The sequence below is a fragment of the Artibeus jamaicensis genome, unplaced genomic scaffold (genome assembly GCF_021234435.1).
Source record: "Artibeus jamaicensis isolate MK-2021 breed Jamaican fruit bat unplaced genomic scaffold, CSHL_Jam_final contig_1015, whole genome shotgun sequence".
Lineage (NCBI taxonomy): Eukaryota > Metazoa > Chordata > Mammalia > Chiroptera > Phyllostomidae > Artibeus > Artibeus jamaicensis.
The window spans coordinates 16458750-16471176 of NW_026521194.1; the positions used below are offsets into that span (position 1 = coordinate 16458750).

A 12427-nucleotide genomic window follows, 5' to 3' on the forward strand; every position below is an offset into this window, starting at 1 on the left:
CTGAGCATAGTTTGGAACTTTCTGGGTGAAAAGTTCTATTAAGATGAGAGGTTACCCGTGTCACAGAAGGCAGAAAGCCTCTTTTAAGAAGTTGGTTAGGTGTGTTGATCTCCTAGTCAGGATCACGCTTGAGAACTGAAATTGACCTTGACTGTATTGACTTACACTCCATCACTGATGCCCTTAGCCAAGACCTTAGATGCAAAAGATCCCTAAGTTGATGTATCTAGCCTATATGTAGCATGTATACTATAGGTTGATTTCTACTGGAGCTTCCATAGATAATATGTCTTTTTCCCCTAGGTTTATTGCGAAGTGAGAACAAATAGGATATTTTCTTTTATCTATGGAAAAAAGGTACCTAAAGTACCTTACAGGAAAGATATTACTGGAGCCTAGTTCACTTCTACCAGAATAACAAGTATTTGTGAGCACTACTGTTGACCATATTTTAAGAGTACAAGGCACAGCCCCTCTTTGGTTCCTGTAGCAGCATTTTCTTTATGTTCTTTGCTATAGACATTTGGGGCAGTGTCCTGTTTAATTGGATCCTATTAATTTCGCTTCTCTCATGTGCCTCTAATGAGGAGAACAAAGACCTAAAATTAGTCAAAATTTTTTCTCTAGTTTCTGGCTTATACACAATTGAATACTATACTATGATATAAATAGACTTAGAATACTGTGTTTTGTTACCCAGGAATGTAAAGAAGAGAGAGATGATGATGATGGAGAATGTCAGAGAAGCTTCATAGGATATTTCAGCTGAACTTGAAGGGTGGAGCACAAAGTCATGGTGGAGGGGAATGCAGCATGTATGTGGGATGGCCAGGAGGCCAGTCTGGATCAGGGCTGAGTTTGGGAGAGTGCAGCAGTGGCCTCAGGTTATGGAGGACCTTCAAAGCCAGACAGTTAAACGTAATGTGATAGGTTTGGCAAGAAGCACTTGGAAATTACTTGAAAAGTCAAGATTAAAAGGGTAATTACAAGAAGTTTGGAAGTTGGCAGGGTTGAGCAGTAATGAAGGGGAAGGATAGCAGGGAACCTTCTTTCTTATGGCTTTTGTGTCCATGTAAAGGGACATCAATTAGGCTAACACTCTTGGCCTCTCCTCCTCCTTTGGGCCCTTCAGCCCTGGGGAGGCGTGACTTATGGTCAGGTTTAGGAGAGGAACCAGGCAGTTAGAGTGCAGCCTGTCTCACAGGAAGCACTAATTCTGGCCTGCTCCTCCAGGCTTGCTCCTCCATTTGTCAGCCTGTCGTGGGCTGTCCCCCAGGAGGGGCAGCCTGTGGAGATCACTGCTGCTCATGACTCACAGGTAAGTCTGTATAATCCTGGGGTTCAGTGTGTTGGGAGGACCTTGTGAGAAAAGTCCTAACTATTGACCACAGAATCCAGAGGAGGAAGGAGTCCAGTGAAACAAAGAAGAGATAGCAAGAGGCGAGGTGGAAGGATTTCAGGATTAAGACCCTTATAAGGATGGGGTAGAAGGCAGGCAAGGTGGAGGAGTCAGAAAAATGCCTGGGTTAAAAAGGAAGGAGCACCACATTGGAAATTGGTAAGTACTTTATGATGAAAGGTCTAAGAAATCTAGGAGGTTACTGTTGTGGAAGAGAGAGTTAGGTCTCTGGAGTCAAGAAAGATAAGGAATCTCCTTGCTAAAGATTCTAAAACCAGATGGTAAATGCATATCTATATCTCTTCCCCCCCCTAGTGACATCACAGTGCTTTCCCTCAGAGTCTGGATGTATCTCAGCATCATTCTCAATACAGGGTTCTAGGCAGCAGCAGTCAATGGAAGTTGCCTTGTGTCGCTGGTTCAGATGGTATCAGAATGGGCTGCTACTCCTGGCTGAGGGTGGCTAGAGCTAAGAGCCGGTCAGTCTGCAAGAGGTGAGGTCCAAGAGTCCCCCTGGAATTGGAATTGAGGACCAGAGCTGAGTCCTGAAGCCTAGAGGGGATAACCAACCCCAGAGAAGCAAGCGTTCAGTGTGGGAGGAAAAAGTGGTGCTGGCAGGTGGATGTCCAGTTCTAGGAAATTCTGTGCCTCTGAGGAAGTGTAATTACATTTTCTCATGCTCTAGGCTATCAGTGTGGTGTTGGAGTACCTGAGCCAGAGCTATGAGTTAAGGTAGAACCAAGTGGCACTGAAGTCTGGGAAGCAGGGAATGGGATCTGGAAGTCAAGAGAAAATAACAGTTGAGTATAGGTAATTGGCATTGGCCACTCATGAAGAAGAACCTAATTTGTAGGGGGTATCTTTGTTTGCAGTGACACTGTAGTTTCTCCTTTACCTAGAGCTATTCGATTTACTATATAGATCTGGAAGTCTCATATTAAAGTCATGTACCAAAACCAGCTGTAAACACTTTGAGAACTTGTCATCGTGGTATCTTCAACAAGGCTTAGTGCCCTGCTTTGCATATAGTTGGTACTCAGTAAATGTGTGTCAAGTTGCTTTGCTTCCTTCTCTTTGAGCCCATTTAGTAGTTGTAAATCCTGTGTTCTAGGCTTCCGGATCTTAAAATCACCTATCCTCATAGCTGACTATAGTGGATAATTTACAGGGAAATTGAAAAGAAAGATGATGAAGAGCAAAAGAATCATAATGTATCACTAAACTTGGAGAGGTGATCCTCGTGGGTTGGTCTAGGACAGCGTGTTGTACTGTTGTGTTAGGAGTACTCCATTAACTCCTCACTTAGGCTTTCTTTCACATTTATTAATTTGTTATACGAATTTAAACGTTTCCTTTCATTTGCCTCAACAATTTTGATTTGGAATATTGAGACCACATGGGCTTTGGCGTTCTGTGGAAACATTAAAGTGCTGCTCTGTTTTCCATTCTAACTATTGCCTGATCTGCAGAATCCTATTCTTGTGACTTTGTTCATATACGCACTCAGGCATTTCATATTGTCTTGATAAACCAGATTACCTAAATATTTTATTTATTGCTTTCTTGGACATGGTGGTTTTTTAAAAGACAAAATTGTATACAGTAACCAAAATGAAAGTACATAACAGTTCAGTAATTATACATGCTAATGCATGTGAAAATACCCAACTTTCATGTGTATTATTACATAAATACATATATAGACATTACATATAATGTCTGAAGGCTTCATCTCAAATGGTACAGTCTGGGCAGGAGGATCGTGGATGCTGGGGTGTGGAAGAAGTGTGGGGTTTGATTTTTTTTGTTTTTCCCTTTCCTGCCAATTTTTGGATGATTTTATTATAATTTAATATATATTTGATGAATATAAAACAGAATCTGAAATGCAAACTTTGTGGTCTAAACAGCAGTTAAGAGAGAACATGGGAAACAAAAGAAGATTTAAACGACACCATTAGGGCACAGTCTGCCAGATCCAGAATGTGAGAAATTCTAAATGACAAATGGGACTAATTTCTTCTACAGATTACATGTCATGAACAAAAGGAGGAAGAGGAAACTGTTGTAGATTTAAAGATACTTAAAAGATACAGCAACCAAATCCATGTGTGAACCTAATTTGGACAAACCATCTGTATTAAAGAAGTTAGACACAGGCCAAGTATTAGATAAGGAATTATTCCGGCTGTTGGGAGTATCTCATGTATGTTTTAAAGTTCTTATTTGTTAGAGATACACTCTGAAGTATTTATAATAGAAATGACAAATGTCTGCAACTGGCTTTCACACATCCCAGCGAACGACTTCCACAACAGCAACAGCAAACACTGAGGAGCCTGCGGAGCTGGAGCGGGCTCGTCCCAGACGGGACGAGACGTGAGTTTGAGGCTGAGGGATGATTACGTGGGGATGTTCGTTGTACCCTTCTACATGCTCTAGAGTGTGTTTGCAGTTTTCCATGATGAAACCTTAGAAGGCCAAGCTAAGGCTTTGGACTCCAACGGGACACTTGTGAAGGGTCCGTCTAACGAGAGGCCCAAAGGCTAAGCTGGTAACATGGTGTGGATTGGCCGGGACTGGGGAGGACCCGAAGTGGGAGCCTGCTTAAGAGTTTGACTAAGGTGGTAGCCGTGAGAATGGGACTGTCTTTGAGAACAGATAGAGGAAATAATGGCAAAAGCAGAAGTGATTCGGGTGCGTGATGGGGAGCACGAGCTTCTTCCTCCGCAGTCGGCAGCCTTTGTTGTCCTCACACCCCTGCACTGGCTTCTGCGCTAGGAGGAGGAGAGGGAAAAGGCACCTCCGCGGAGGATGAGCCGAACCAGCTCTTCGTGCTAGAAAGTGGAAAGCAAAGAGGAAACAAAGGGTTCTTCTAAATTTTTTAAATAAGGAATTAACTGTCTGTGGTGGCGGTGTGAAATTTACAGAATTTACAGGCATAGCAGTTCACCTTGATCATCTTTCTCTATTTCACTGAGGCGGTAGGACAGTCTTTGTCAGAGGTCCCATCTGAATCATTTCTTGTTAGTTAAGACATAATGTTAATTTGTAAAACCAAACACTTTACAGTAATGGGTGTGGGTTGATTAAATGAGTTGAAACAATATGGTCTGGGGAAATAAAAGTAAAAGTATAGTAAATTAATGAAAGCTTAGATTTAGTATGTAACTTCTGCTTTGTCAATAGAAAAAATATTAAAAATAAACTTTAGACCCAATGAAAGTAGCCGTTGTTAGAGATTAAAGAGAAGTGGTAGTTCTCCAGTTCTCTACACATAAAGATAATTAATCCTTCACACCCACAATATTAATAAGGTCTGATGTAAGCAGGCGCTCCAGAGAGGAATGCACACCCAGAAAATAGCTTTCTGATCACATTTGCCTTCTTCTTGATGCTTCTTCTTCAAAAAATTACACCACGCATCAGTCTTTAATTATGGGTCACTTCCTGTGACTAATACCCCCCCTTCTGTCTCCAGCTAACATACCTCCTATTTAGAGAGAGCTGAGCTGAGGTGGGGGAAAATATTGAAACACAATGCATTTTTTTACTCTTCTGCATCAAGAAGGTTAGGGAACTTTTGAGACCCCCCTAAGACGACTTCTAATTCAGTGCACCCAAGGACCCCTCATGGGCCACCCTAGCTGGTGCAGCTAGAAAGAAGTGAGGTTTTAGTCAGCGTTGCTGCTGGTTTGGGCCCAATTAAAGTAGACTTTCTAATTCATGATAGCTTCTGTAAAAAGCTCTCAGGGAGGAAAGAAAAGGAGAGGAAAATTCCTAGCTAAAAGCAAGAGGAGTGGTTTTTATTTTACCCAGGGCTGCATAGCTGAGCCGCTGGGTCACAGGAGGGACGGGGACGAAGGGAAGCTCGGCTAGGAGTCCTATTATGGAAAAGGTGGCACTATCGTCAGCGCCTGATGGAAATGAGAGGGGCAGAGGCGGCGGTGTCTGGCAGCACTGCCTCCCTCATTGCATTATCAGAACAGAAAGAGAACCTGAGAATAGGCATCCATTATCTCTTTCTACAAAGGGATTAGTGTGGGTTGCAAGAAATTAATGGCTTTTGCATTAACACAAATACTAATGAGTGTCAGGACCAGAGATGTAAAGCAGGTAAAATAGGCTTGTCTCTGCCTCATTTCTTTCCTTTTCTCTTTTGGCTTGCTATTTTAAGATGTAGATCTGTGTTACTCTTTTTTTTTTTTTCCTTCAGCCAAGATCAGAAATCATGCCCTTTGGGAGTGTGACTTGTCTTCTGTAGGGAATGACTCAATTAGCTTATGACCATCTGCAGCATATGTCAGCAAAGAGATGGAGACGTTTCAGAAAAAATATCTCCAGCAGAGAGGACTGCTTCCTCCTGCACTGCTGTCATTTTCATGCCTGATCAAAATCTCGAGACATCTCCCAAGTGATAGCCCTCCTTATTACAGTATTAAGCTTGTATATATTGCGGCCAGTCATTGATTAAAGATGGTATGACCAGGTACACTTTTGAAACCAAGTGGAGTGGGAGGGGAGTTATAGCTACTATATGCTGGGCATTGTGCTGGAAGCTTTGTGTCTAATTCATTAAGCTCTTTTAAGGTACCTGTTGCGTACCAGGCATTGCATTATATGTTGGGTAATAAAGATGAAAAGACCTCACCCCTGCCCTCAGTAGGGAGGACAGACTTAAAAAAAATACAACCTTCAATATGTATTTTATTTGTTTTGATATTTAAATAAACAATTATAACACAGCTTGATAATAGCCCATCGAAGAAGAATGATACAGTAGGGATACCTGATACCGATCCAGGGGTGTTTGTGCAGGCAAGGGGGAGTCAGGGTGAACCCCCTTTCTGGGAAAGGGGGTAGCTGGTGGAGGTGATAGGAAAGAGCATTGCAAGTGGGGGGAAACAGCATAAGCACAGCCAGGCTCAGAGGTGAGCAAGAACTGCTATCTAAGCAGAGACCTAAACAGGGAGCCAGTTGAGTCAAGCCTGGAGAACTGGTTATAGGAAGGCAGGCTCATGAACTGGCCGTGAGGACTGATGGGGCTATCTCAGAAACGGGGGTCTGTGAGCATCACACTTCCTGCACTGTCCTTCCCATTGACCCCTCCTGGCTTCAGCACTCGAAAGGAAGATGAGGCTGAGCAGGGAGTTGGGTCAGGTGGCAGGAGGAACATTCTGACTTGTGTGTAGGTACTCTGTAGGGCGTTACCTAGAAAACAAGAAATCCTGGCAAAGTGTAATTGTTTCGTGGGTCCACAGGGCATAGGTAGTCACATTTTTTCCAGTATTTCTGTCTTCCACACAGACCTCTGCGTGTCACATTGACATTGCTCTTCTCCCCAATACTTTTGTGATTCCACCCTAGCTAAGTTTTTAGACCTGAGATTTTTCTCCAATTACATCGTGTCAATTAGGTGCTATGTTGGAAGTTTACTTACTACTCCTACTGAGTTTAGTTTGAACCAGAAAGGTGCTGACCCCTAATGCATTTGGTTGCTTGAGCCTGTCTTTTCATTTCATTCGATTTATTCTCATTATTGGATTAATGCCATGCCTTTTTGTTTTTGTTTTTTCCGCCTAGAACACAAGCAGGCCTTCCCAAACATTGTGAAGAAGGGTTACCTGGAGATTAGGAAGGACCATGACAGCTGCTGGCAAAGCTGTTACGCGGAACTCTCCCCTTACAACTTACATTTCTACGGCCTCGACAGCAGCGGGAATCAAAACCTCTGCGCCACATACCTGCTGTCACACTTCCAGAGCATATCTGTGCTGGGCAACCTCGAGGCCAGGCTGGTGGACACTGTTCTGTATGACAACACTCAGCTCCAGCTAAAGGCAGAGTCGCCATGGGAGGCTTTGGACTGGGGGCAGAAGCTCTGGGAAGTTGTGCACGCCTCTGTGCCTGGTTACGTGGGACGGCAGGATGAGCTGGCAAACTCACCAGGGCTTGGTTATCATTTTGACGGTACACAGAATCATTGTTTACAGAAGAAATCCAGTGAGCTGTTCACGCGGTCCCCGGTCTCGGACAGCCCCAAACAGTACCAAAACATTCTCAAGTCGGGGACGCTGTACAGGCTCACGGTCCAGAACAACTGGAAGGCATTTACATTCGTGCTGAGCAGGGCCTACCTTATGGCTTTTCAGCCCGGCAAGCTAGACGAGGACCCCCTGCTGAGCTACAACGTGGACGTGTGTCTGGCTGTCCAGATGGACAACCTGGACGACTGTGACTCTTGCTTTCAGGTCATTTTCCCCCAAGATGTCCTCCGCCTTCGTGCCGAGACCCGGCAGAGGGCTCAGGAATGGATGGAGGCTTTGAAAACAGCAGCCAATGTGGCAAGGAGCTCAGAGCAAAATCTGCAAGTCACACTGAGGAGTAAGCCCAAAGATCAGATGGGTGGGCATGAGCTCAGGAAGAACAAACGTCAGTCCGTGACCACCAGCTTCCTCAGCATTCTGACAACTTTGTCTTTGGAACGAGGGCTCACTGCTCAGAGTTTCAAGTGTGCAGGTATGAAGCAGATTTTTAGCCTAAGGCTTATTAAACAATTCTGAATCTCACAACTGGAATTCGGTCACAGCTCCTTCTTGTTTAAAAAGCTGTATTAGAACATCTGTTTGTCTTCATGCCGTGCGGGTGAAGTAAGTACAGAAGTAGAGACAATAGACCCCATTGCATCAAAGTGACTTTGCCAAAGCATTGCCAGACTAGACTTTAGGCTTCCTGAGTCTGCTGTGGTTCTGTTTCCTCCGCTTCCTTAGGTAAAGGTCACTGTGGATGTGGATGCTACAGATGGCCTGCTAAGAGACATTCAGGCCCAAAGCCGACTGCGAGCATCCTCGGGCAAGGGAAGTGCCCAGGGCCAGTACCTGTCATCCATCACGGCCTTGTCAAATCCTGTTGAGGTAGAATCTACAGAGTCAGCCTTGAGTGAGAGAGCAGGGTGGATATGACTAAGCAGATGACCTCTGAGTCACACTGGGCCCGGGGCCTTCTGGGATTGCTGAGGGAAGGTGGGACACAAAGTGGAGTTCAAGGCCAGTAATCTGGTTTTTTTCTTAAAATCCTGTGACTGCTTCTCTTCCCTACTCCCCATTCGTCTTACCTTCCCCAAAGCAGTAAACTAGACAGGAGAAAAAAAAACAAAAACCTCACTAAACTAAATCTATATACTTACTATAAACGAAATCAAATGATTTCCCTTTTCCCCACTATTTGTGCTAAGAAATTTACCACGAAGGCAGCTTTAATTGGAACCCCAATTTGGAAAAATTTAAGTCATGTACATCAGATTTTTAAGTACATTGTTTAAAAATGTGCAAGAGACTCGCTGCCAACCAAGACCAAATTTTAGAATTTGTGCTGGCTCCCGCATTGAAAAGCCATCAACAGTGGTAGCACACTGAAATCCCCCGTTTTGAATTTATGTGAGTTATGATGATGGCCTTTTCTATTGAAAAATAACTTACCTAATGGAGGTGGTCAGGAGTGAGTGAGTTACCCCTGTCCTGCCTGGAGGGCTGCTGTGACTGGGAAGTAGCAGCTTGCAGGGCGAGTTGGCGAGAGTGGAAGCACCTGGCCAGAAAGGAAGCCATACTAGGCGGTGTGTGTATATACATGTCTACGGGCTTGGCTTAAGCCAGCCATCTACTTTTCAAAACTGGTTTTGAAATAAGGAGACACCTTTTGTAGTGCAGTTCTTTAGAAATGTTTGGTATTTCAGTATCTCATTATACTAGTAAATATAGTATGTTTCGAAGTTCAGACATTCAGCAGTCATTTACTGAGTGCCTGCTTTGTGGGTGTTCTGGGATTATGGTATGCTTTTCTGACTTTAGGCTGCCGACAGGGGCAGCACATCTGTTGTGCTATTAGAACCAGGAAGGAGAGCCCAGCTTAATCCTCAAGGTAGGGACGGGGGTGCCTGAATTGGGAATCTTTCTAGTAAAAGGGGAAGAAAAGCCTCAGGTGTAACAAAAGGATTGGTGCCCAGTTGTTACCTAATTCACCTCCCTCTCATGAGTTTGCTTCCTGCAGAAGTGTGCACTGTGCTGTGCTGTCTTAGTGTTTTCAGTGCTCAGGAGCAGGCAGAGGGTACCATTCAGCAGGCCCACTGCATCTGGCAGTGGGGAAATGGAAACAGGAAAAGGAGTAGAAGAGGCAGGGAAAGGAATGCTAAGTGGAAAAGAACAGGAAAAGGATTAAGTAACGGGTGGGGACAGGATGTTTGGGCAGCAGCTTTGGGTTCCATATTTAGGGGTGCCTCTCTTGGCTGTGTTCGCCAAAGTTGGCTGGTTGGAGCACAGGTTGGTAGTAGGGAATCCAGGAGACAGGTGATGTAGTCTAAAACTCATTTGCTTCACTCAGCTTTTACCTTCATGTTTTGCTTTGGAGTTTTAATAGGGCATAGGTAGGTTTTTAATTTGGGATGGGAAGAAGTCAATGCTAATTTGTATAGTGTGGCCAATTCCAAAGTCAAAAATGTTAATTTCATTTCATTGCTCTCTCTTCTATTGGAAACTACTACATTCAGTTGCTTTGTGGTACATGTGGTTTTACTGAGTTGCTTTTCATTTTCCTTAACTGCCTGTGCACGGAATACTTGGTTTCTATCTCAGGTAGGAATACTTCATCTCCTGTAGGGGGCAGAGTCTCAAAAGAAAAAGGCAGGAACTTGTTAAGCAAAGCTCTGAGTGTTTTTTAAATTACTTGGGAGGCTGTTCATTATATCAAGATTATTATAGCAGATGGAACTTTAAAAATTGATCTATGTTTCTCACAAACACAGTTAATGTAAACCAGCTGCTTCTTCGCGTAGTACTTGTGTTCCCTAACTTTGCATCCTCATAAAAACACTCATTCAGTGAAAAGGCTGGTTGCATGGCCATGTTTACCTTCCAGAAGGCCAGAAAGTCCAGGAAATTGTTGTGAGTTGAACCTTGGCCTTATCTACTGTTTTAAGGAGAAGCGAATCCACAATATTTTATGGTTTTAGTGGGCCTTCTCAGACTGTAAGTTTTTATGTCCACTTAGTCCTTCTCCCTTGAAATATTTTTGATGAATAAACCTTAAAAGTGGAAGATTGCACTGAGCAGCTCTTTATTAATGATGTCATTCAGTTGCTATTCAGGAGAGCCACAAACGTTGGCTCTTCAATCCACAAAGTCGTGCAGTTGGCCTGATTGCACTAAATTCTTTCTGTAGGTGAAGAATTTTCTATATTCTTCTTTGAAACTTAAAGTGCCCCTGCAGAGAAAATGGACCGCAACCACCCCAAAATGTCTGAGGTTACGGTTTTGCAAATACATGCTTATGCATAACTGTATCTTTCTTAGCATGTGCTTGAACTTTTTATAGTTGTATTTGATTATGTGTGGTCTGTCCAAGGCCTCCTCTCCAGCTTCATGGCTGCCCTGTGCTTGGGAAGCCCCGGCCACGGAGGCCTGCTTGCCGCTCTGGAGCCCACCTTGGTCATCCCCGCCCGGCCTTTACACGTGCTTCTCCCTTTTCCTGAACGTTTGCCTTTGAAAATTAATTTCTTTCGTTCTTTCTACCCTCTGCTATCTGCCAAGTGTCCGATCACGTTTCTGAAACTTGGGTGCCACCTGGGCAAGTCAGTGCTGCAAAAAAGTAGACATGGTCCCTGCTCTTGTGGAAATCGCAGTCCACTAGGGAAGACGGACGTTAGTCAAGTAACCGCTTCACGGATGCCCAGTGGCTGCTGGGATTTGAGCTCTAGAAGAAGAGCCCAGTCACAGGATTAAGAACCAGCAGCATCGGTGCCATGTAGAACTATATGACATTGCAGGCATTTGGTCATTTCTGACCTACAAAAGAGGGGCAGTTTGACAAGGTTGAACTTAGCGTTTCACCCCGAAGCTGCAGAAGGTTCCCGAGCAGAGAAGCACATGATGAAAGTGGTATTTAATAATAATTAATTTGGTGCTGCTTTAGTACAGCTTTTCAGAAACCCCTCTGCAGCAGAAAATGAGGTGCGTTTTGGTGGAGTTACTGGCTGGGATTCTAAATGGTGTTTGTTGGGCAATGGGGAATCTGTGGTATTAAAATATTAATGCTAAAACAAATGATTATGTGGCTTGTTAAAATATTTATAAAGCGTGTACCTGTAAGTGGTTCTAAGGTTGTTTGCAAATAGCTGGATAAATTAGGTTATAAGGCAGCAACCCTGTTTTCCTCAGGAATTAGACGTGTGTGTGTACATAGCTATTTCCCCTCAATAGATAACACGGTTTTCCTGGCACTGATACACACAGATATTTTTCATGTAATTTCCCAGCAATCAAGAAACCTAGCAATTGACTACAGTACTGTAATAAAAGGGCCCAGGGCCTTGTTTATAGTTGCACCAGGGAGATGCGAAGCTTACCTTTTAAAGCGTCCTTTTTGTTACTGCTTTGTAATCTGGTAGTGAAATCAGATGGCCCACTGTGGGACCGTGTTTCTGGTTCTGAACTGAAGTTGAAAATGTTAACGGAAGAGACAGCAAGAAAAACAGCGAGCCCTGGGGACCCCCTCCGCCGTTTTCACACTGTCAGTTTTTATGGTTTAACTCCTTTGGCTGCTGTTTAACCTCTTGGGACTGCTGTTGGTAATTACGTCTCTCTGGCTTTAAGAGCTTTTTGCTTTCCTTTTTCTCCCCCAGCCCTTGGGAGGGGTTAGCCCAAGGTAGAGTTGGGGGCGGTGGGGGGGGGGTCAGTTTTGCTGTGAATTCTTCAGCCATTTAGTGCAAATTCCTGTAATTACCGGCATTGTGTCCTCTCTGAATGGCACATAATGCAGCAGAAGCCATTCCTAATTGAGACCTTACAGGAGGTACAAATCCTCTCTTTGTTCAGCCTGACAAATTAGTGCCAGAAAGTGGCAGGGTCCGAGTGGGAATCAAAGGCGAGAAACACAAAGATGGGACTTAAGGCTACAGTAATAACCCTCTCTTGTCCTGAAGGAAAAAAAGGAATGACCAGTGAAAAATGAAGTTTTTTTTTGTTATAAATTCCCTTG

At 43.9% G+C, this 12427-nt stretch overlaps 1 protein-coding gene and 1 pseudogene across 6 annotated transcripts in view; one reads left to right on the forward strand and one right to left on the reverse strand.

The window, feature by feature from the left end:
* The window catches only part of PLEKHM3 (pleckstrin homology domain containing M3), a 176595-nt gene that overhangs the window by 26957 nt on the left and 137211 nt on the right, over window positions 1–12427 (forward strand). For all 6 annotated transcript variants that reach the window (XM_037165943.2, XM_037165938.2, XM_037165942.2 and 3 more), the window contains exon 3: window positions 6983–7918. In XM_037165943.2, the coding sequence (XP_037021838.2) occupies window positions 6983–7918 (936 nt within the window). The remainder of the gene's footprint in view (window positions 1–6982; window positions 7919–12427) is intronic.
* Window positions 1–12427, reverse strand: part of LOC119064338 (60S ribosomal protein L4-like) — a 122370-nt pseudogene that overhangs the window by 18649 nt on the left and 91294 nt on the right.